Consider the following 25,639-nt stretch of genomic DNA (forward strand, 5'->3'; position numbering starts at 1 on the left):
CAGGCTCTGAGCTGTCAGCACAGAGCCAGACGCAGGGCTTGAACTCAAGAATCTCAAGATCACGACCTGAGCCGAAGTCAGATGCTTAACCAACTGAGCCACCCAGGTGCCCCAGTGCTGTTTAGTCTTAAATCTAGAGCCCAAGAAGAGTGTGCAGCACAATGTAGAAAAGAAGATCCCCATTTTACAGGGATGCTAAATATATTCCCCAGAGCAGCTTCCTGCAAGACAGGAGCGAAGTTGAACGCCAAGTTTATTTCTACTAATTCTTAGTCTACTTTTAAAAATAATTTTTTTAATGTTCATTTATTTTTGAAGGAGAGACAGAGCATGAGTGGGGGAGGGGCAGAGGGAGGGAGACACAGAATCCAAAGCAGGCTCCAGGTGCTGAGCTGTCAGCAGAGAGCCCGACGCGGGGCTCGAACTCAAGAGTCTTAAGATCGTGATCTGAGTTGAAGTCGGACACGTAACCAGCTGAGCCACCCAGGTGTCCCCTTAGTCTACTCTTTCATGTGCATTCAACAGATGGCTTGGTTACCGATATTTAAAAACTGTTACTACACATTGATGAGAGAAAGACTCTCTGAAAGCCTGATGGACGAGGGAGGCCAGTTTAGATCTCTTTCAAAGTCGGCATGACTGTGTATAAACTTTGTTCAAACCAAAAGCCTGATTTATGGCCACCAGGCATGCATGGTATGTTTGCTTTATGAACAAGTAGCCTGAAAGAGAACCATCTTGTCCTTGACCTATGGGTCCACCTCCTATGCCCTGCATCCCTTTACAGTAAAACCTGTACTTCCTGCCTATATGCTAACCTGTCACCTCTTGAGCTTTTACAAGATGTAAAAAAGTACATAATCTTTTAAAAACTGTTCAGTTTCCACAGCACCTTCTTTCCCGTGAAGAGCACGTTTCCTGGGCAGCTGTCCTAACTTGGGCTCAAATAAAACTCTCTCTCTTACTCTTAGAGATTCTAAAAAGCGTATTCAATTTGCATCAACAACGTATTCCATTTATCGAGCATCCAGCGCGTATGGAGCTTATGGAAGTCCTTTCTCAAGTGCTCTCTGTGTGTTGAGGACAGCGCTGGGCTCTTTACAGCCATTAATTATTATTCATATTGTACAGATCAGGGAGTTGAAGTTGAAGAAGTAAATCATCCAGATGGCCCAGCTAGATTGCTAGGAGAGCAAGATTTCAAACCCAGGCTGCCTGCTTGGAAGTCCAGGTGCTCTACCCACAAAACCATACTGTATCCCATAAACAGCTCTACGCATGCAAGGGCCAATGGGAAAAGGCTGTCACTTCTAGACCCCTGTCCCCAGTCCATCTCTACTGCCACATCGACTCAACATCCAGGGAGTGTTGTTATGTGCCTGGTGTTGTACTGGATCCCGTGAAGGGCGCAAAAGATATTATGTAGTGGTAAGAAAAAAAAACAACAGGGGCGCCTGGGTGGCTCAGTCGGTTAAGCGTCTGACTTCAGCTCAGGTCACGATCTCGCGGTCCGTGAGTTCGAGCCCCGCGTCGGGCTCTGGGCTGATGGCTCAGAGCCTGGAGCCTGCTTCTGATTCTGTGTCTCCCTCTCTCTCTCTGCCCCTCCCCTGTTCATGCTCTGTCTCTCTCTGTCCCAAAAATGAATAAAAAAAATAAAATAAAAAAAATAAAAATTAAAATTAAAAAAAAGAACTGAAAAACCGGAGGGTGCCTGGGTGGCTTGGTTGGTTAAGCGTCCAACTTCGGCTCAGGTCATGATCTCGCGGTCCATGAGTTCGAGCCCCGCGTCGGGCTCTGGGCTGATGGCTCAGAGCCTGGACCCTGCTTCCGATTCTGTGTCTCCCTCTCTCTCTGCCCTTCCCCCATTCATGCTCTGTCTCTGTCTCAAAAATAAATAAAATGTTAAAAAAATTTTTTAAAAAGAAAACAACAACAACAGGCCCAAGGTACAATCGCTTGTCTCAGGACAGAAAATCAAGACTCACTTGCATTTGCAACCCCTCCCAGGAGTGGAATTTTAAACCAACCACCCGAAATTTCCTGGTCAGCACCAGGGAGGTAACCTGCCTGGTAAGACCCCCTGTCCTTCCCCCTAAAGGGAAGGTGACCTTGCCTAAAATAATCCTTTCTTTTCTTCTGCTAATAACCTTGTTGTCTCGCCCCCCCTTCTGCCTATAAAAATCCTTCCATCTTGCTTAAACGGCTCCTCAGAGCTCCTTTGTACTCCCTTGATGAGATGCTCCTGATTTATGAATGTTGAATAAAGCCAATTAGATTTTCAAATTTACTCAGTTGCAGTGGAAACACACACACACCAATCCTAAGATATAGCCCCTGCCTTTGAGTTTACCAGAATAAATTCACAAAAGTGGAAAGTTAGGAGAGGAGGCCTCCTTGGCATTCAGAGTGGGGATGCGGTGGGGCCAGAGGGGTTGACCACGGGGTGTGGAGAAGAAGGGTTTTGTACTGAACTTAAAGGGAAGGTTGTTGTTGTTGTTGTTGCTTTGTTTTGGGGCTTTTCAGTTTTGTTTTTTAAACAGGAAAAAGGAGGGATGCCTGTGTGGCTCAGTCGGTTGAGCATCCAGACGACTTTGGCTCAGGTCATGATCTCATGGTTTGTGAGTTCCGGCCCTGTGTTGGGCTCTGTGCCGACAGCGCGGAGCCTGGAGCTTGCTTCAAGTTCTGTGTCTCCCTCTCTCGCTGCCCCTCCCCCCTCATGCCCTCTCTCCCTCTCTCTCGCTCTCTCTCTCAAAAATAAATAAACATTAAAAAAAATTTAAACAAGAAAAAGGAATGGGATTAAAGTCAGAACCTAGACTGGAGCTTGGTGTCCCGGTTCTGTCATGTGTGAACTTGATCTTGGGACAGACCTGCTTGGGTTTGAGGGCAGTGGCCAAGAAGGGACAGCTCCAGCCCACCAGTCTCTCCACTGGGCAGCTTGGCTCTTTCCTCACTCGTGTCCAAATTTCGTGTCTCTAGAGTCCTGCCACCCTTATTGGACGGGGGCTCTCAGCCAGCAGAGTGGTGTAACAGGAGATTCTGGCAGACTCACAATTTTCATGCTTTCTGAGCTGAGTTGTTCTTGAACCTCCTTTGTAATCCCCCAGACATGGATTTACCTCAGCCCGCGCCCCCCTTCCTTGTTCTACAATCTTAGGCAAGTTGTTTTACCCTCTTGGGAACCTCGGTCGCCTCACGTGTAAATGCGGATAATAATGCTTTACAGGGTTGTCACAAACTGTCAATCACTCAGTACAGTACTTCGGACATAGATGTCCTCTGGTATGCTGTACCTGCAACATAGTTGCAAGCAACACAGGTTCCGAAATGTTATATTAGATTTATTTCTTTGTTTCAAGTTTTCAAATCCTCACAGAACTGGGTCATCATGGAAAGATTAAACAAAGAAATAGAAAAAAAATACGGCTGGTTGTGCTAAGTCGCCCCAGAGGGAGTGGAGAGAGAGTAGGAGAGGGACTAAGACAGTGTTTTCATTTTGTAAGTTACTCAGCATTTTTTTTGACTGAAAGAAATAACTACAAATCCCTATCTATACCTTTTTGATAGAGAATATAATCTTTGAGGATGAGTAACAGCTTGTATGTAGTGGTCTGTCTACTCAGGCACAGAAGGTGGCTCGTCAAAGAAGACCAATTATTGACTCCAGTCCCACACCCCTCAGACTCACATTTCTGCATCACTACTTTCCAGAAAATGAAGAAAGGGAGGGAGATGGGGACAGAGACAAAGAGAGGGAGAGGGATTGGATGAGGGAGAGGGAGAGGAAGAAAGAAGAAAAAAGAAAGACTGCTTCGTAAGCACCTTCACCAGCCCTTGTGGCTGTTGTCAAGATGCCACCTACTTCATCACTTTGACAAGCCAATAATTAGTGTTGGTTTCTTTCCACCAAGTTTTTTCTTATGTGGGTCGGGAATCTCAAGCTAAGAGAAGTGATAGTTTGCAGGGTTTTAAAATTATTATTATTGAAGAGAGAGGAAGGACTTTCCAATGGAATATGGGTGCCAAAGGCATGTGTATATAGTTAACGTGACCAAGACTCAATGATGATTTGGGGGAGAGGTTCTTGGCAATTATTTCTTTTTCTTTTCTTTTCTTTTCTTCTCTTTTCTTTTATTTTGTTTTGTTTTGTTTTATTTTATTTATTTTATTTTATTTTATTTTATTTTATTTTATTTTATTTTACTTTATTTTATTGAGAGGGGGAGAGGGGCAAAGGGACAGGGAGAGAGAATCCCAAGCAGGCTCCACACTCAGCATGGAGCCCGATGCAGGGCTCAATCTCACAACCGTGAGATCGTGACCTGAACCAAAATCAAGAGTCAGATGTTTAACTGACTGAGCCACCCAGGTGCCCTGTGATTATTTCAAGATTACCAATATTCATATTGGCAGAGCTTTAAACTTACATGTCACAGTCACATACCTTGTCCCATTTAGATTCCATAAGTACCTTTGATTAAGTTTTCACTTGGGGTGACTTTAGCTGACATAACAGATGATCCAATTCAGAGTTAATAAAGAGAAGTTGGAAATTTCTTTAGCACACGTGAAAAGGAACCTGGAGAAAGGCTTCTCTCTGCCATCCACGTTGTAAAATTGTTCCTAAGGCTGGTAGCATGGCCAATAGTGGCTAGTGGCCGCCAGTCAGCATCTTGTCTCTGACTAGGGTACAGAGCGGCTAGCTTTGTGCAGCAGAATTTTTCTATGTGCAAGGATGGTGATTTCCCTGAAGCTTCCAGTAATCTTCTCCTTATATCTCGCTGGCACAGAATGGCTTCGGCATGCATCTGTCTGAACTAACATGGCCCAGGGGGTCAACACCTTAGATTAACATAGAAAACAATCAGCTGGGTTATAACAGACATTGAGCCCTCAACTATAATGGTTTTGTATGGATCATTTTCTACACTGGGGGTTGGCAGACTATTGTCCTTGGAACAAATCTGGCTGAGTGCCTGTTTTTGTAAATAAAGTTTTATTGGAACACAGCCATGCTTCTTTGCTTGTATTTACAGCTGCTTTCATGCTACAAAAGTAGTGTTGAGTAGTTGGGACAGAGACTGTGTGGTCTATGAAACCTAAAATATTTACTATCATGCCCTTAATAAAACAAAGGGCTCTTGTTTTATTGTTGATCCTTGCTCTAGAGGAAGAAAGTGGAGTTAAAGTTAGAAGACCGTCCGAGGTCAAGGAGCTAACAAGAGGCAGAGGCTAGCTTCTAACCCACATGCCCAATCTCTCACCACCACCAGCTCCTCGGAGAGAATTTCTTGGTATAGACTTGCATTTTTTGTGACGTGTGCTAATGTGGCCTTTTATACACAGCAACACTGACGACATAGTCCCAATGAAATAAGTGTGTTTATGATGACTAATGCAATTCTCAGAGACAATGAATGAGTTCACAGGCTACTATATAGAGGAATAGTTTGGAGCACAAGAAAATTGAAGGGATATTTCATAATCCCATCATACTCATCTTGACACCCTACTTAAAAATACAGAAACAGCAACCGAAATAGGATGCAAAATTTTCAGTGACCATGGGTTAAAATGAACGATTTTCAAAAAATAACTCCACATGGATGAGACGTTGCTGTGTGTTTTTTGATGAGTTTTATTCAGAGGAAGTTTTAAAATGAAGGAAAAACAGTGAAATGACTGAATAGAGTATTCCTAAGACACACCTATGATGGCTATTTTTCCTTTATTACGCCTTCAATGTCCCCTCTTTACCTTCCTCTCTGATTTTCCATAGTAACCAATCTCCAAGATGGCTCCCAGTCAACTTCACCTTCGGGCATTTGTGCTTTTTGTGTAGTTTCCATCTATAGTATATAAGATTTGGGCACTGTGACCAAGAGAATATGGCCAGAGTGGCAGTGTGCAGCTCTAAAGCTTTGTCACAGAGGGCACTGCAACATCTACCTTGGTTTCCTGAATTGCTTGTTCTGGGGGAGGACTCTGTCACTATGCCGGGAGGATGCTCAAGCAGCCCGGTGGGGAGGCCCCCATGGAGGGGAACTGGAGCCCCCCACCAATAGTCACACTGACTAGCCAGCCACGTGAGCGAACACCTTGGAAGCAGACCCACCTCGGTCAGACCTTCAGATGATGGCAACCTTAGGAGATGCTCAGCCAGAACCTCCCTGCCCACCCACAGAAAGCATGGGAGATCATAAAACGCATGTTGCTATTTTAAGTTGTGAAGTTTGGGGATAATTCGCAAAGCTGCAGAAGATAATATACATTTCTTCCATATTAGGTCAAAAGAGTGGTGGTGGATTGGGTACATAGGTCAGAATGAAGGATTAATCATGAAACAAAGGACAAAGAAGGAGGCAAGTAAGAAATCAAATGAAATAAAAAGAAGTATGTCCAGATTTATCACGTGACTTTCTTTTTTCTTTTCTCTTTCTTTCTTTCTTTCTTTCTTTCTTTCTTTCTTTCTTTCTTTTTTTAGTAATCTCTACACCCATCATGGGGCTCAAACTCACAATCCTGAGATCAAGAGTTGCATGCTCTACCGACTGAGCCAGCCAGGTGCCCCCAGGAGAAGATATGTCCAGATTTATCAGACAGGTACAAGTTCACTATTCGGATAACAACACTAGGTATTTTATGGAGCATTTAGTTGTGTCAAGCACTGTGGTGGAATCAGTAAGTACACTTTCTCTAGGGGACCATGGGTCTGATTCCTTGAGTTAGAAAATTTGCACCTTAGCATAAGGGAAGAGGAAAAGGGGTGGAATGGTACACAGGAGGGATAAAAAATCTGGACAATAGAGAACACTGAAAAGAAGGCTGCACAAAAATTATATTTATATGGAACTTGAAAAACTTGGTGGGGAAATGTCAAAAATGTCTATGTGTGTGTTATAGATATAAAACAGATACCCTTCCCCTTCCGCCTATCTCATTAGGCTCCCCACCCATTCAGTAATTACCTGTTCTGGGTGCTGAGCTGTCACTGTTCTGGACACTAGGAGTCACACTGCATAAAACACAGCTGCGGAGCTTGTATTCTGGGAGGATTTCCTCTTTTTCAGCAGATGGCACCACCAAATACCCCGTCATCCTACAGAAACTGGGGAGTTGTGCTAACCCCCTCTTCCAACCTCCACAAGGAGCCCCCAAATCTGATGAGTACTTCCTGCTGCCCTCTGTCCCCACAGTGGCTGCCTCACCCGAATGGTCATTATTGTCTCCTGGTGGGTCAGTTTCCTAGGCCTCCACAGCAGACTACCACAAGGACTTGGGTGGCTTAGAGCAAATGAAGGTTTTTGTCTCCCAGTTCTGGGGGTTAGAAGTCCCAGATCAAGGTAGTGGCAGGGGTGTGCTCTCTCTGAAGGCTCTAGGCCTCTCTTCCATCCTCTGGCCGTCCCTTGGCCCATGACAGCATAACTCCAATCTTCACATGGCATTCTCCCTGTGTGCAGGTCTGCCTCCCTTTGATTCTTCCAGGTTGAGCTGGGCTTAGAGGAAACTCTGTCTCCTTTTGTTTCCTGTAGGTAAGTACCTACCTACTTATTCCCCTGAGTAGGAAAATTGTTCACTTGTTCTGTTTCTTAAATATGTGAGTCCCTTGATGCAGGAACTGTGCCTTCTTTGGTCCTCTAGTGCTGAGTATTATATCAATTATAAGTAGTCAATACAAAAATAAGTATTCGATACAAAAATACTTAAAACACAAGTATTAAGTATGTGTTTGTGGAATTCGCTTTACTGTCTTTTCTTACAATTATGCCTCTTGTAGAGAGTGAGAAGACAATGATGGTAGTCCAAAGGGTCCCCCATTCCTGCTTATAGTTTTGTGAGAGAATGCACTCATATGGAGTCTTGCTAATATGGATCTAATGGTTTGTATATATTCATAAGCTCCTAACTCTCCTTGTAGGGGAACATTACAAACTAAAGGAATGACAGCCAGATAATGGTTTGTTTAAAAGGGCACTGTCTATTTTCCCATCTTTTCACTTCCATGAGGCTGTCTTGCTTCCTAGCAGGGGAACCTAAGGAATAGATATCTCTAATCTAAGGGCTTGACTCTTCAGCCACCAACCTAAAAGTGTCATCTTTGCGGGAGTTTCCCAGAACACAGCCACCACCATTCATTTTCATCTGAGCTTCTTGTAACTGAACTCCACACTGCTCTCAACTGGAATTTCACAGGAAATTTTCTTCCCTCTTGGTTCCTGTGAGTCCCCTCTGTTCTCTTTCTACACCTCTCTTCCCCATGTTCTCTCTTCCCCATAAATATGGTGCTCCCCAAGGATGGCAAGTAGCTCTTTCCAAAGATGCCCACTGCTTGATATTTATCTCATTCCATTTTCCCTTCTTGTGGTGTGATTGATGCTCTCCCACTGAGAACTGGGGTCTAGGATCCCTCCCCTTGAAACTGCACAGGGGCTGGTGACTGCCCTGATCAATGGCGCATGCCCAAACCACTTTTAAATGACTCCCAAGTGGAGTCCACCTCTCTCCCTCTTCTCTCCCTTTCTTTCTCTCTGCTTGACTTGGAGCCAAGCCACCATATTTGAAAGCGCTCAGGCTACATGTGGAGGCCACACACAGGCATTCCAGCTAAAGTCTCCATTGACAGCCAGCACCACCCCTCAGACATGGGGATGAATGAGTGTTCAGATGACTTCAGCCTGAACCCTTGAAGCTTCCAGTTGAGGGCCAGAAGTCCTGGAGCAGAAAGGAGCCATCCCTACTGGGCTTGGTCTGAATTCCTGACCCACAGAAAGTTGTGAGAATTAATAATGATTGTTATTTTAAGTCACGACATTGGAGGGTAATTTATCACATTTCAATAGATCTCTAATATGCCAAGAATCTCTTTTCTTTTTTGTTCTTTCCATGGGTGATTTCATTCACTTGGCTGATGTCCAGTTATCTCTCCTACCACCAATTCTCATGTCTTTGTAAGTGTCTCCCCCCCCATGATTTCTTCCAGTTCCAGCTTCTTCTCCATGTTCAGTGTTGAACTTTCAGCTGCCTGCTGGGCACCTTTCTCTCTCTGGGTATTCCTCAGACTCGCTCTTGCACAGAAAGACACTTCACATCTTTCTCCTCAAGTTCATGTCTCTTCTGTTCCCTCTTTCTGTTCTTGGAAGCACCAGCCTTCCCATCTAGAAACTTTAATCATCACTGATGTCTTCTTCCTTGTCTGTCCTACCCAACCAGTTGCTAAGTGTTGCATTGGGTCTGTTGGTATGTTTTGGCTACAAGTAATACAAAAGCCAACTGAACATGGTATAGCAATCTGGGCCCAACCAGAAGACAGAAACAGGGATGTTTAATATAGAAAATTATTAGCTATGACAAGAGAGCAACTACAAGGTATGAAGAAAGTCTATAGAGTACACTAGGGCTGAGGGAGAGGACCCAAGGAAGGGCAGCCCTGAGAGGGGTTCAGATCTCATCAGAGAGGGTAGGACTCAGGTCATTGAAGAGTAGAGAAGTTCTCTGGGTTGGCCAGGCTGGTGCTGATCTGCAGTTGCAATAGGTCCCCCTTTGAAATGTGGTGGGGAGGGTAGCACATGATCAGCAACCAGTGGCATGGATGTGCTGGAAAGGATGGGAGAAGCTTGTCCCCTCGCCCAGTGCCGCTCCAGAGTTCATTCTACTCAGAAACCTTAACATTGTGCTCACTGTATTTATTTATTTATTTATTTATTTATTTATTTATTTATCTTTTTTTAATTTCCTTTTTTAATTTTTAAAATTTACATCCAAATTAGTTAGCATATAGTGCAACAATGATTTCAGGAGTAGATTCCTTAGTGCCCCTACCCATTTAGCCCATCCCCCTCCCACAACCCCTCCAACAGCCCTCAGTTTGTTCTCCATATTTATGTCTCTTCTGTTTTGTCCCCCTCCCTGTTTTTATATTATTTTTGTTTCCCTTCCCTCATGTTCACCTGTTTTGTCTCTTAAAGTCCTCATATGAATGAAGTCATATGATTTTTGTCTTTCTCTAATTTCACTTAGCATAATACCCTCCAGTTCCATCCACGTAGTTACAAATGGCAAGATTTCATTCTTTTTGTTTGCTGAGTAATACTCCATTGTATATATATATATCACATCTTCTTTATCCATTCGTCCATCAGTGGACCTTTGGGCTCTTTCCATACTTTGGCTGTTGTCGATAGAGCTGCTATAAACATGGGGGTGCATATGCCCCTTCGAAACAGCACACCTGTGTCCCTTGGATAAATGCCTAGTAGTGCAATTCCTGGGTCGTAGGATAGTTCTATTTTTAGTTTTTTGAGGAACCTCTGGACTGTTTTCCAGAGTGGCTGCACCAGCTTGCATTTCCACATGCTCACTTTAAAAGGAACTTCTTTAAAAAAATTCTTTTAGGGGCGCCTCGGTGGCTCGGTCGGTTAAGCGTCCGACTTCGGCTCAGGTCATGATCTCACGGTCCGTGGGTTTGAGCCCCACGTCGGGCTCTGTGCTGACAGCTCAGAGCCTGGAGCCTGTTTCAGATTCTGTGTCTCCCTCTCTCTCTGACCCTCCCCCATTCATGCTCTGTCTCTCTCTGTCTCAAAAATAAATAAATGTTAAAAAAAAATTCTTTTATCACAGAACATATATTAGAGAGTGCATTTGGAGCTGAGAGGCAATAAATTATTAACTAACACACATGGCTTGAGCAAATTTATTTATTGTGTCACAAAGTAAATGATGAGATACTGGCCAGTTCCAGGGTTTCCTTGAAGTGGTCAATAATGTCATCAAAGCCCCTGATGTTTTCCATCTTTCTCCCACTGTGTTGGCCATATATTCCCTCCAGGTAAAGCTACAGGTGCCTTATACAGAAAATACTCCATCCACCAAAAAAAGGGGGTGGTGAATTTCCTCCTTTGCTTCATTTTTTATTGGGGAGGAAAACATCTTGCAGAAGGTTCTAGGAGACTTCTCACCAATCTCCATTGTCAGGATTGGATCTTAGGCTCTCCCTCTGGTGGTAAGAATGGGTGGGATGCATGGTATTTAGCTTCAATGGAAGGTGGGCTTTGCCAGCAGGGAAGGGAATGCCTACGGGAAGACAGCAACTCTACCTGCCTCACACCTCCTCCCCCACTCTCCCTCCCCCTGGGAGGAGAGAGTTCCTTAGGACTTTAAGGAACCTAGGTGCCCTGAATAGTGACAAGTCCTGAGTTCTACTTTTGGCCAGGTGTTAACCAGTTCTTGCCAAAGGACAAAAGGGTTCCTGCTGTCCCTTTCGTCACCTTAATTTTGATGCTTTTATTGAAGTCAGTAAAACCAGATGGATTTCTTGAAGAGTTAAATGTGAACCTCTCTCTCTCAGGCTCCAAATATCTCACTGAGGAGGCAGTTTCTGAGTTAAAATCGTGGACTTTTGTACCAGATCATACAACTCACATTGAAGTTCTGTCTCTTACTAATTGCATGACCTTGGGCAAGGTATTTAATTTTTTATGCCTGAATTCCTCATATTTTTTTTTAGTTTTTTTTTTTGATGTTTATTTTTGAGACAGAGAGAGAGAGAGAGAGAGAGAGAGAGAATCTGAAGCAGGCTTCAGGCTCTGAGCTGTCAGCACAGAGCCCGACGCGGGGCTCGAACTCACGAACCACGAGATCATGACCTGAGCCGAAGTCGGACGCTCAACTGACTGAGCCACCCAGGCACCCCATTGGGAAGGATTATATTTTATAAGGCCAGGGTCTAGCACAATCCTTGGCCAAAGTAGTTTCTCTCTATTCCCATGTGGTTTTCACTCAAGCAAAAGGTCTTGCTCATTATACAGCTTCTGTCTTTTTCTACCTGTGCCTTGTCCTTGCTCTCCTCCGTGTGCAATGCCCTTTCTCTATGTCCACTCTCTGGGCCACCCCTACCACCCGCCGCCACCAACTTCCTTCCAGGCTCACCTCAGAAGCAATCGCTTCCCTGATGGGACCTCTTTCCCAACTTATGCTTGAAAAATGTCAAGCTTCCAGAAAAACTGAAAAAATAGTACAGAGCACTGATACCCCCTTCATCTACGTGCAGCAACTGTTAATATGTTGGACATCTCGTCTCTATCTATATACATATATCTTTTCCTTTTGGAGCCATTTGAAAGCTGCTGACATCATGAGACTCTAGCATGTAGTTTAGCATGCATGATATGTTCAGCATGTGTCACGTAAGAACAAGGACATTCTTCTACAAAATGACAATATCATTATCTCACCCCCCAAAATTTAGCATGGATTCCTTAATACTATTTACCATACAATTTTTTTCTGGGAAAACAGATTACTTTGTTTATTGTTGTAGGGATCAGGAAACACCCAACAGAAATGACAACGTAACTTGAGGATCTCGTAGTACAATTTTGCCCTTTCCCGGGTATTCAGAAAAGTTTCTGGAATTTTGTTGCATGCTTCCGCCTGAGTTTCAGAGAGACCTCTGAGCACCATCAGTTTGATAACTTGTGGTTTATGTTCCAAAGGGGCCCCACTGGCTTTACCTGCAGCTACTACTCTTCCAAGCAGGGAAATCCACAGCAGGAGCATATGTTTTCCCATGGTCTGTCAGCTGAACTTGTGTTTCCAAAGCCAGGCCAAGTGTCAGGTGCAAGAAGATTGAGGCTTCATGATGGTGTCGTGTTTGGAACACCTGGATTCCAAGCCTGAATCTGTCCTGTTAGTTGCAAGGTGAATGTGTGTTCCAAGACTGCTGTGACAAACAAAACCTCAACGGAGTATATTTTTAAAGATGTTATTGGCTTTAGTCAATGATTCAGGACTGGCGTAGCATCTCTTCTAGCAGACAGAATGGAGTTCTGAGTACAAGATGGAAGACTTTCAGAGACAGAAGGGAGGAGGGGGAGTTATACTAGCAAAGAGGGAGTTACCTAGAGGGAAGTCATACTGGCAACAAGTAGGTTGGTGGTGTCAGTCAAGGTCACTTTCCTTCGGGAGACGGGAGACGGCAGGGGTCTCTCAAACAGAGTACCTCACTCGTGTTGACCTGGTGATTCCTGACTGACTGGTTTAAGATTCCATTTCTGGGAGAGGCTCAGATTGTAATTAAGTCTCAGTTTGGTGGCATGGAGCTCAGCCCAAGTGATTCCATTGTGGGCCTGCTGTCTTGTTTTTAACACAAAGTACCGCAAAATGAAACAACAGAAATGCGTTGTCTTATAGTTCTGCAGGCTAGAAGCCCAAAATCAAGGCGTCAGCAGGGCCGTGCTCTCTCTGAAGGTTCTAGGGGAGAATGTGTTCCTTGTCTTTCTCCCAGCTTCTGGTGGTGCCACCAATTCCTGGTGTCCTTTGTTGTAGATGCTTCACTCCTCCATTTTTTATGTGGCCTTCTTCCCCTCTGCGTGTCTCCATGTCTCTACTCCGCTTCTTTCTTTCTTTCTTTCTTTCTTTCTTTCTTTCTTTCTTTCTTTCTTTCTTTCTTTCTTTCTTTCTTTCTCTTTCTTTCTTTCTTTCCTTCTTTTATTTAAATTTTTTTTAACGTTTATTTATTTTTGAGACAGAGAGAGACAGAGCATGAATGGGGGAGGGGCAGAGAGAGAGGGAGACACAGAATCGGAAGCAGGCTCCAGGCTCTGAGCCATCAGCCCAGAGCCCGACGCGGGGCTCGAACTCACGGATCGTGAGATCGTGACCTGAGCTGAAGTCGGACGCTTAACCGACTGCGCCACCCAGGCGCCCCCTTTCCTTCTTATTCTTAGATTTTTGGGAGAGTGCAAGTGGGGGAGGAGCAGAGAGAGGGGGACAGAGGTTGCGAACCAGGCTCTGCAGACAGGCTGGCAGCAGCGAGTCCGATGCGGGGCTTGAGCTCAGGAACTGCGGTATCATGACCTGAGCTGAAGTTGGACCCTCAGCTGACTGAGTCACCCTGGTGCCCCTCTACTCCACTTCTTATAAGGATGCCAGTCTTAGTGGATTGAGCCCACCCTACTCCGTTCTGATCTAAGGTCAACTAACTACATCTGCAAGGACTCTATTTTTAACTAAGGTCACATTCTGGAGTAATGGGGCTTAGGACTTCAACATATTTTTTCAGGGGACATAATTCAACTCATAACATGGGGTCTTGAGCTGACATCTTGGAGTTTCCATTTTCTCAAAGGTTTGCTGCTTAAATGAAATACAGGAGAATTATGCTCTATCCATTTGACTTTAGAGTTCCTTATATAAAATTTACTTTCAAGCTTTGCCAATTATCCTCAAGTGTCCCTTACGCTTTCCTTTTTTTGGCGTCCAGTCTCCAATTAAGGGTCATGTATTGCATTTTGTTGTCTTGCCTCTTTATTCTCCTTTAATTCAGCAGAGTGGTTCTCAAACCTTCATGTGTATGAGAATCTCCTGGAGAGCAATTATCTGGGGGCCCATCAGCAAAGATTTTGAGCCAGTAGGTCAGAGTGGGGCCCATGAACCGGCATTTGTAACAAGCGGGAAGGTGATGTCCAAACTGCTGGCCCAAAGACCACGCTTTTGTGAACCATTGATGTAGAATGGATATTGGAAAACTGTTCCATAGGGGGCCAGTTGGTAGAATAGGCTTTGTGGGCTCTGTTGCAACTGCTCGATGCTATTGTAGGCAAGAACAGCCATAAACAGTATATAAACAAATGGGCGTGGCTATATTCCAATAAAACTTTGGCCCTCAGTCTGTCCTTCATAATCCTGATCTGGAATAGTAGTATGACCTTTTTGGAGGGGGTTGTCTTTCAGAGCTTTGACATTTTTTAATTGTCTAGTTCAATTTTCTTACAGAATGTTCCACAATCTGGAGTCAATTGTTGTATTTTGATTAGATTTAAATTAAACATCTTAAGGGGCGCCTGGGTGGCTCAGTCGGTTAAGGGTCCAATTCTTGGTTTCGGCTCAGGTCATGATCTTGCAGTTTTGTGAGTTGGAGCCCTGTGTCAGGCTCCGTGCTGGCAGCACGGAGCCTGCTTGGGATTCTCTCTCTCTGCCCCTCCCCTACTCGCACTGTCTCTGTCCCTCTCAAAATAAATAAACTTAAAACAAATTAAACATCTTGATAAGAATATCAAATAAGTGATATTGTTTGCTATCAGGGAAAATTATGGAAGACCTTGAAATGGACCAAAAATAATATTGAGCAACTTCAGTGGAAGGCTAGGCATCGTCTAAAGCACCCTGCTGGACTCATCTGATTCTATAAGGGGTTTTGTGCCTTTCATTGTCATTGAGCTATTTCACAACTTGGAAGATTGTAGAATACCGATGGTAATATCTAGGATTCTTGTCTTTAGAAATGCACATTGTGTCCATTGAATATGCAACTGGTTTTTGCCTTATGGACATTGAACAATCCTCCGCCCATTGGGCAACTCAACTTCAGCATTCCTGACAGCCTGTATATGCGTTGGGCTCTCTTTGGATTCTCCTTTGAGCCAGTTGTAACACGCTATTAGTTCTCATGTTAATTAATGATTTAAATAATATCTTTGACGCATGTTCCTTTTATATCTGCATCTGAGTGATAATTATACTGTCTTTAAAATATCACCCTTTAGCAGTATTTTTCATCGCATCACTTTAGGACACAGAAAATGTTAGTTTCTCCAAATGTTGGTGACACTCATTTCAATCACTCGATTAAGGTGGTTCTATCAGATCTTTCCACTGTAAAGATAAGCTTTCCTTTTATTAGGGAAATGCACTTTGAGGGTGATATTTTGAGACAAAGTGAATATTCCAGTTGTAATAATTTTTCACCTGATGGTTTTAGTATCCCCTGAAGATCTTTGCCTATATTGATTATAACACTGGAGTTGCAAAATATGAGCCCTTTCTAGATGCCCACAGTTGGATATCTGAGCTCTCCCAGATATCCACTGGAGTGTTGAGCCACTGCAATACTTTCCTTTCTTGGGTCGTATTACTCTTCCAATAGTATGGTGACTAAATCACAGATTCTGGCGCTCTCTGACCTGGCTCAAACCCAGGCCTTTTCTTACTAGCTGCATGACTGGCAGTTATTTAATCTCTCTCTGCCTCAGTCTCCTCATCTGTAAAATGGGTGCAATAAAAGTACCTTAAAAATAGGATTTCGTTGGGATTAACGAGCTAAGTCAAAACACCAAAATGCTACTTCACACATAGTTACCCGCTTAATAAATGTTAGCTGTTATTGGGCCATGATTATTTGTATGTGTTTGAATCCCAGCGTTGCCACTTACCCAAAAGTGTTTTTGGATAAGTTACTTAACATCTTTACGCGTCTATTCCTCATGTACAACAAGGTGCCAATGTCACAATTTCCAGATTCATGCTTAAGTGCTAGCTAGCAGTGTTTGGCATGGAGTAAGCATTAAAGGAAAGACGAACGTCACCACTGTGGTTAGTCTGTAGCTTTTATTTGCTCTAAGAGAAGGTCAGTTTTTTTGAGTTCCAATCTTCAGATTTCTTATTTTCACTGTGCACAGCTCAGAGCCATTCACAGTATGGGTTCAACAGATTACTTGAATAGAGGAATTAATAAAGTCTTGTTAAGTGGCACTCGCTTCAGTTACACTTTTGCGTCCTTCATATTCTTCGGGCCCATATTTGTGCTGCCTTCCTTAATGCAGGAAGCCCATGCTGGGGAAAAACATTGCCGGGGAAGGTCGTGTAACTCGCTCTGCCGGACAAACGCTGGAACCCCACGCAGGGCTCCGCGATCTGGCTCCGCAGAGCGGAAAAGTGCGTTTCCACTCAAGGATCCGAAGCAACGCTGCCGAGCGATGGCATTTACGGCTGGGCACGAAAAGTCTGAGCCCTCTTACTTTCCCCTCCCCGGCCGTCGGTGGAGGTTGGGGTGCGGTAACTCCAAGTTGGGGAGCCCGCACAACGCGACCCAGAGTGTGCGCAGGGAGTTAAGCGAGGCCCGGGTCACCGGTCCCCGCCGCCACCGGGACGCAGGCCCACGCCACGCACCTGCGCCCCGCGCCCCGCCGCGCCGCTTCCTGCCCCGCGCGTGCCGCGCTCACGTGACCGGGCCTGGGCGGAGCCGGGGCGGGCGGGGATCACCTGAACAAGGGAGTCATGTGAGCGGGGCGGGGGCGGGGGCGGGGCCGGGCGCGGTCACGTGACGCGGTTCCGGGGCCGCCGCCGCCGCCGCCGCCGCCGAGCCCAGCCGAGCCGAGCCGTGCGCCCCTCGGGCTCCCGCTCCGCTCCCGCTCGTCTCGCGCCTCTCTCCGTCTCCACCTCAGTCTCCGCCCTGGCGGCGCGACCATGTCCCGGGCGCGGCCCCCGGCAGCCGCGCGCCGCTAGCCCCGCGCTCGCCGCGCAGCCAGGGCCGGGCGCGATGGGGGCCGCCGCCGGCCGGAGCGCCCACCTGGGGCCCGCGCCCGCCGGCTGCCCGCTGCTCTCCCTGCTCCTGCTGCTGCTGCTGCTCGTCTTGGCCCCGGGAGCCGCGCGGGCCCAGGGCGCCGAGTTCCCCGAGCTGTGCAGGTGGGTGGCCCGCCCGGGCGCAGGCTTCGCTCGAGGTGCCCGGGGCGCGCAGCGGGGCTGGTTTTGGGGGGGGGGGTGGCTGGGGCGCTCTGCGGACGGGCTGGGCTCCCCGAGTCGCCTTTAGCCCGGGTTTGGGTTCCCTCGTCCCCGAGGGAAAGTTGCCCGCATAGTGGCGAAGGATGAGAGACCGAGGGGTCGCGCGGGCGGGGGGCGCGGGGTACTCGCCGTCCTGGCACTGGCCCAGGGTGGGGGGGGGGGCCCGCTGTCTCGCCACTTGTGGCTGTCACTAAGTCCGGGCGGCTTTGTGTGCGAGCAGCCGGCCGCCCCGACTCAACCGGGTGACACGCTGCGGGCGCCCTCCGCCCAGCGCCTGCCCTCTCACAGCGGTGCGCCTGCGAAAGTTGGAGGACGCAGGAACTACAGCTTTGCTTTGTTCCCGCTGCACGTTTTTCTCAAAGTTCCACCAGCGGGACTTTGGAGAGGCCCCTTAGTGTGGAAGGACACCCACACGAATGGCCTTACTGGGGTGGGAGGGGTTGGTTTCATTTGCTGATTGATTTCCTGCTTGTAGGTTTTCCATGTTCTCTTTAAAGTAGCTTTTCTGCAGAAGGTGACTTTTTTTTTTTTTTTTTTTTTTTTGATCGAGGGAATGGAGGGTGGTCATCCTGTATTGGCTTTCAAGACTTTACCCTTCCACTTCTCCGAGCCTAACTTCCTGTCTAGTTGCTCACATGATGTCATTGTCTCTAGGGTGGATTATTCTAGTGGAGTCTTTTGCTCTGGGAATCATGATTGTATAATCGCTAGACCCGTCGAGGGCTGTTAGTGCCCTGTGCTGGTTAGGACAGGAGTCCTGGGGGTGGGGAGCTGCCCGTTAGGAGGATTTTCTGACCAACCTTTTCTGAGCTGTTTAGGATGACAGAAAATCCAACTTTTATTGATTTTTTTAAACTTTGGTAAAAAGGGAGCAGGATGAAGAGCTCAGAAAGACCAGCAAACAGTCAAAGAGCTCCCAGTGGCACTAGGAGGTTCCTTCTCAGAATGAGTTGAACCTGCTTTGAACTGAACTTTGAGTTTGTGGTGTGGTTTATGGGATTCTGGTTTTTCCCCTGTGTCAGAGATGGTCTCATTTGTACCTCTGAGGTTAGAGCTTGTTCTAAGGAGAGTGAGGCTGAGCTCACAACAGGAATTCTGTGCAAGGGCCATGTTCTTTATTTCTCTTCCCTTTTTTTTGTGGGGGGGGGGGAACAGTCGGATGGAGGGTTCACTGCACATTCATTTTTAGGCAGGCTGCCTCCTCACATACATATTACACCGTAATGAGCATGGTGCATGGTACACACAAAAGGGGGGCAGCTTCTGCAAGGTCAGGCTACAGCTTGCGTTTAAAGAAGGTTTTGGAATAATGGCTGCTGTGAGCAGCCCTCTCCATAGGAAATTAACTCAGCTGGGCTAGTGGTATTGAAGTCTTGGATTTGTTAGCAAATTGGAATTTATCTTTTAAGGGCTAAGGTTAAAGTTGGCTTCAAGCGCAGACCCATACATAGTGGCTGAGGCAAGGGGCCCTTAGTTTCGCATTACGTTAGTCCTCACAGCCTCATCTGCGAGTGGAACATGGCCTCTGGGTCCAGTAGGCAATGGCCTTTGTATCTTTAACTTAGCAAATGCTAGAGAGTGCTCTTGGGTGATGTGCGCTGTTAGTGTGATAAATGTGTCCTCTGCAGTCTCAGAATGCCTTTAAAGTTGGCGTGTTTACTTTTTCTGCCAGAGTTCTGTAGGACAGCAAATCTCCCAGTTAACTCAGGGGTGTGCTTGCACACGTTTCTTTTCCCTGTTACCGCTCTGTGGTTTTGCGTTGAGACTTCTCCAGAGCCCTGCATAATCTCAGCTTTAAACTCCATATTCTGCCAAATGAAAACGTTCCTATTTGTTCCTGTTTTAAATGAATATCTTGGCTTAAATGCTTGTTACAACTTTTGGGTGTGTGTGTGTGTGTAAAAAATCTGTGTATTTTTATGAGATAACACTGGCTAAAAGTTCCTTGACTCGAGCGTATATTTGAAGAGTACGAATGGGAGCTGATAATTTGTTTTTAATGTCTGTATTTTTGAGAGGGAGAGTGCTGGCAGGGGAGGGGCAGAGAGAGGACAGAGGATCTGAAGCGGGCTCTGTGCTGGCAGCAGAGAGCCCAACGCGGGGCTCCAATCCACGAGCTTTGAGATCATGACCTGAGCTGAAGTCAGACGCTTAACCTACTGAGCCACCCGGGTGCCCCAGAGCTGATGATTTTTTTAATCCAGTATGAAAAGTTCTGCTAAGTATCACCAAAGCAGAGTGTGTTCAAGTGCCTTTTTATTCCATCTCTGGGTGTCCATTGGCTGAAATGTGAATAACCCACCCAGATCTCCAGTAGGGAGTATGGAAACTAGGCCGCTCCAAGTATTACTCTTTGCGGAGCTTGGTCAAGTGATAGCAGACCCTGGGTAGATGTCCCCAGTAGACTCAAGGATTACATTCCAAGTATTTGTAAATTGCTTGTTTGCAACACAGAACACAGTTTTCCATTGGAAATTGTCCGCGGTGGCTTGGTGCCTAGGGCAGTCCCCAGACACCCACCATCCACGCCACAGGTGGGGAGTGCCCAGACACTGTACAGCTTTAACTAGAGCCCTGCAGTAAATTCTCATCATCTCGAAATAATAGAGTTGGATCCTGGGAAGCAACTTCTCTGAAGCCCAGCTCTCTAGAACCAGAGAAGGCACTTTTCATCTGCAGTCCCTTAGAACCGACACGAGGGAGGTCGAGTCTGCTTCAGGGCTGCCTGCAGGTCACCTGGTGAGGCCCCCGGGGTGAGGGCAGAGCTTGGGGCCAGCCGCGGCCCTGCTCTCTCCTGGGGTAAGGCGGTGGCAGGGGTCCCGTCCCTGGTGCAGTTAGTTACCGGGAGGGATGCCGGCAACACAGAGAGCTATTTCAGCAGGATCTTTAACTGCATCTGTGCACCTGGGGGACAGAACTGGTCTCTGTGAGTTGTGCACTGGAAAGCAGGGACGAAAAAGGCGATGTTCCCGAAGTGTGTCTGGCTCTACGCAGTGCTTAATGTGCTTCTTGTTAGAGCAACTCAGTCGTGTGTTTTCTAAGACTCGAGAGCATTGCCGTGCCGGGTGAGTCCTGTGCTGTGGAAGAAGTTGGTGATTTTTAGTCACTGAGCTGTTTTTTGGGGAGGCAGTGTGCTAGCAGAAAGAAGGCATTTCCCGAGGCCGGTGTGAGTGGCTGTGGGTCTGGCCATGTACAGAGGTCCTGAGGAAGGAGGAGTGTTAATGCCAGTGAGGAATGTTTGGAGGTCAGTAGGGCTGGAACAGTGATAACGGGGGCGGGGGGGGGGGGTAGGGCAGAAGCCAGGCCTTGCAGAGTCGCCAGAAGTCACCCAAAGTGACCAAAGTGCTCTCTGCTCGTCAGTAGCTTTACTCATCGCCGTGGGATTTACACTTTGTAAAATGCCGTCTTGCATCGTATGTAGTAGGTGAGTTTCCTGTTTGTTTAGGTGTTAACATCCTTAGTAAGTGAGGTCTTAATAGTTTGTACTAGTTATAAAATAATGCATTGGGCTGCATGATTTAAGTAAAATACTTTATAATTTATTCAGAACAAGTTTCCTCCCAGTTGTTTGGGTACAAATGCTGGAAAGTTTTTATTATATCAAGAACAAGAGAATAACGAGGCCAGCCAGGAGTTGGGGTTGGTTTAGTTGCTGTCTCTAAGGAGATTTTTTTTTCCTGCGATTTTTCTGAAGGAACAATGCTTATATGCTTAATTTGGGCCACATGTTAAACCTGGACCACATGCATTTGTGTGTGTACATTTCTTGCAACAATAAGTGTGGGAGAAGCCCAAGATGCTTAAATTATGGGTACATTAGACCTCATGCATTGATTCTTAGAGCAGCGTCCTGACAGATTCCCAGGAAATGAATTCCTGATTGGATTTCCCACCTTTAGTGTTTCATAGAAAGAGTTTTAAAAGATGGGGCTGAGAAAAATGATTCAGATGTTCTCATCTGTATTTTGATCTTGGCATGTAAAACTGTATTGAGCTGGGCAGATGATTCAGTAGGGTATCAGAACTGGGACTTCGCGGCAGAAAGTACCTCATTACTTTGCTGGTTACTTCTTTTTTTGTTTTCTTCCTTTTTGTTGTCCTAGCCACAGAGGTCTATCTCTTGGTAATGCCCCCACTGGCCAGTGATGATGTACGGGAAGGTGGAATACCTGTGGCCCCTTTGTGTCTTCCTCGTAGCTGACTCATGACCAGTGAGGGACAGAGGCCTGGACTTATGCTGATTGTGTCTCCTCGTGTTTGATCCTTGCAAGGTGACGCAGGATTCAGTTATTTTCCAGTAATTTCTTAAGCAGAGGGAAAATCAGGAGGAGCCAGAGCCGGAATGGAGACAGCACAAATGGAGCGGTGCATCGGAATCCTAGAAGTTTGTGCTGGCCACGACTGCTCTCCCTAGGGAGGCAGCAACCGTGCACACCCTTCTCCTTATTTTTGTTAATTTTAAATAGTGTAATCTTAGTTTTGATTTTTCTCTTTGGTTTAGGAAAAATCTAGGTGTTAACCGGTTTTTGGCTAGTACGAATACAGCTGTTGAGTATTTGCAAATGAGTCCGTGTGGACTTGTGCATTCATTTTTCTCTTGAGTAGATACACAGGCGTGGAATTGTTCAACGTATGGTGTTTCACTCTGAGAGCTGTCACGCTGTATTCGGAAGTGAGTGTCCATTTTGCATCCCCACAAGCCACGTGTGAGAGTTCCAGTTCAGTGTCCGGGTCAACACTTGATCTTACCAGTTTTAGTTTTAGTCATTCTAGTGGGTTTGCAGTGTATCTCAGTGTGGTTTTAATTTCCGTATCCCCGATTCATGGCGTCGCATATCTTTCCTCGTATTTATTGGAATGTCTAATGATGTTGAACATCTTCTATGTGTTTATTGACCATTTGGACGGTCTTCAGCAACGTCTCTTTATTAAAACCAGTCTTTTGTCACCACCCTCCCCCCTGACAAAGTTTTGTGTGTGTGTGTTGGGGGGGCAGTGGTCATCTTAATGAGTTTTAAGAGCTCTTTATGTATTTTGAGTACAAGTCCTTAGGTATGTGTACTGTGTACTATGAATATTTTTTCCAGTCTTTGGCTTACCTTTTCATTTTCTTAATGTATACTTTGTCAACAGATATTTTTTCATTTTGATGAACTTCAATTTATTTTTTGTTTGCTAATTTATTTTTATTTATTTTTTAATTCTATTTTTTATTTTTTTAAATTTACATCCAAATTAGTTAGCATATAGTGCAACAATGATTTCAGGAGTAGATTCCTTAGTGCCCCTGACCCATTTAGCCCATCCCCCCTCCCACAACGCCTCCCATAACCCTCAGTTTGTTCTCCATATTTATGAGTCTCTTCTGTTTTGTTCCCCTCCCTGTTTTTATATTATTTTTGTTTCCCTTCCCTTATGTTCATCTGTTTTGTCTCTTAAAGTCCTCATATGAGTGAAGTCATATGATATTTGTCTTTCTCTGCCTAATTTCACTTAGCATAATACCCTCCAGTTCCATCCATGTAGTTGCAAATGGCAAGATTTCATTCTTTTTGATTGCTGAGTAATACTCCATTGTATATGTATATATACCACATCTTCTTTATCCATTCGTCCATCAATGGACCTTTGGGCTCTTTCCATACTTTGGTATTGTTGATAGTGCTGCTATAAACATGGGGGTGCATGTGTCCCTTCGAAACAGCACACCGGTATCCCTTGGATAAATGCCTACTAGTGCAATTGCTGGGTCATAGGGTAGTTCTATTTTTAGTTTTTTGAGGCACCTCCAGACTTGTTTCCAGAGTGGCTGCACCAGCTTGCATTCCCATTATCTTTTTTTTTTTTTTTTTTTAATGGTTTGTGTTTTTTGTTTTTTTTTTTGCAGCTTAAGAAATCTTTACTTGCCCTAAAGTTTCGCAACCTTAACTGTATTGACATTTAGGCTGGGTAATTCTCTGTCATGGCGGCTCTTGTACATTATAGGATGTTACATAGCATCCCTGACCTCTACTCGCTAGATGCCAGGAGGAACCCCCCCTCTCTCCCCCGCCCTCTCAGTTATGACAGACAACATGTCTTCAGACATTTTAAATGGCTGCTGGTGGCCAAAATTACTTCCAGTTGAGAACCATTGGTCTACTCAAAGGTCAAACAGATTTTCTCTTATGGTTGTCTGGAAGTTTTATAGTTTTAACTTTTATGTTTAGCCCTAGGATCAGTTTTTTTTGGGGGGGGTTAATTTTTATGTATGGTGTGAGGAGAAGGTGAACGTTTATTTCTTCCATGAATACATCTAGTTCTGTTTGCTAGTATTTTATATAGGATGCTTATAGCTGTGTTTTAGTGAGATTGGACTGTAATTTTCTTTGCCATGCTGTTCTTGGCTGAGTTTAGCATCGAGAGCGTGTTTGCTTTGTGGAAAGAGCTAGGAAGCTTTTAGTATTTTATATGTTGTGGAGCAGTTTTGTGTAAGATGGGCATGTTCTCTTACTTAAATTTTGGTAGAACTCACCAGTAAAGCTCTCTGGGTCTGGTGTCTTTGAGGAGGTAGAGTACAGTGGGGGAGGAGTTTTGATTATGGTTTCAGTTTTATCCTCTTTATTTAGCTAGTTAGATTTGCAACTTTTTCTTGAGCCAGTTGACCGAAACTCCATATTTTCTAGGAAGTTGTCATGTTAATTTCACATTCGTATATAAAAACGTAGCATGCTACCTCCTAGTTTTGACAATAACCCTTTGTATCTCTAGGTAAGTTAAAAAATATTCTGATTTTAATTGTGCACTTTTTTCTTCATACTTACTAAAGATTTGTTTACCCTTTTCAGTCTTTAAAAGAACTACCGTTTTACATTCACCGTCTCTCTCACCATTTATTTTCAATTTTATTAATTTCTGCTCTCTATTGGTAATTTCATTGAAAAGCTTAGATCTTTTATTTTAAATCATTTTACGTAACATGAGATGAATTTAAAGCTATATGTTTCTTTGTTCTGAGGACTGTACCACTCAGAGGTTTGTTACATAGTTTTTTTTTTTTTATTTAAAAAAAAATATATTTTTTTTAACGTTTATTTATTTTTGAGATAGAGAGAGACAGAGCATGAATGGGGGAGGGTCAGAGAGAGGGAGACACAGAATCCGAAACAGGCTCCAGGCTCTGAGCTGTCAGCACAGAGCCTGACGCGGGGCTCGAACTCACGGACCGCGAGATCATGACCTGAGCTGAAGTCGGCCGCCCAACCGACTGAGCCACCCAGGCGCCCCTGTTACATAGTTTTTTTTTTTATCCTTAAATTTTAAATATTTTCTTTCAGGACGCAAAAGTTTAACTATTTCAACTTCCTGGACCCACTAATTTTTTAGAATCTTTTTTCCCCTAGGTAAATGGCTCCGTCCCCCTTCCCGCCCTGCCTCCCCCTTCCCCTCCCTGTCCCCCCCTCCCGTCCCGTCCCCTCCTCCCCTCCCCACTGTGGCTAGTAAACGTGGTGGAATTTAGTGACATTTCCCCTGTGGCCTAGCACCTAGTCAAGTTGGGAGTGTTCTGTGTGTTTGGAACAACTCCTTCTCCCTTTGGGTCAAAGTTTCTTTTATTGTGCTGTTCAGATTTTCTTTACTGTAACTTATTCTTTGTCTTGCTCCTCTGGTCTTTTATACTTTGTATCTGGCTACTGCTATGAACAGAGTTCCAGAAGAATGTCTTGCTTCCTGTCTCCCAGTTTAGCCAATCTGTTGCTCATAGGTTCTTAAACGTTTTAATTTTTTAATTCTTCATTTTAACAAGGTCTCCAGTTGATATGTATCCAGAGCTGCCTGTGACCCCACCTGTCTTCACCGCCGTGCAGCTTTCATCATTTCTGGGAAGATGGGTTGGAAAGTTGTGCTCTCCTTGCTCTGTTACTTCTCCTTCCTTGGGCCCTGGGTCTTCTGCTGGAGTTTGCCCTCTCGTTTTCATGGCGGTGTCCTTCTGATGACTGGTGATTCTTGACTGTGGTCTTTGCAGTACGTCTCCTTCGGGACATTTGTTGCTTGTCCTAGTGCAGCTGTGCAGGGTAGGGCTGGCAGCAGTTGTTGGATCTTGGCT

The 25,639-nt window shown here is 45.3% G+C and overlaps 1 protein-coding gene across 1 annotated transcript in view; it reads left to right on the forward strand.

The window, feature by feature from the left end:
• The first annotated feature begins 17,134 nt into the window (after positions 1-17,134).
• IGF2R (insulin like growth factor 2 receptor) overlaps positions 17,135-25,639 on the forward strand; it is a 103,513-nt gene continuing 95,008 nt past the window's right edge. Inside the window, exon 1 of the mRNA XM_042987463.1 lies at positions 17,135-17,460. Coding sequence (XP_042843397.1) covers positions 17,315-17,460 — 146 coding nt within the window. The 5' untranslated portion in view covers positions 17,135-17,314. The remainder of the gene's footprint in view (positions 17,461-25,639) is intronic.

The sequence above is a fragment of the Panthera tigris genome, chromosome B2 (genome assembly GCF_018350195.1).
Source record: "Panthera tigris isolate Pti1 chromosome B2, P.tigris_Pti1_mat1.1, whole genome shotgun sequence".
In the NCBI taxonomy this organism is placed as follows: domain Eukaryota; kingdom Metazoa; phylum Chordata; class Mammalia; order Carnivora; family Felidae; genus Panthera; species Panthera tigris.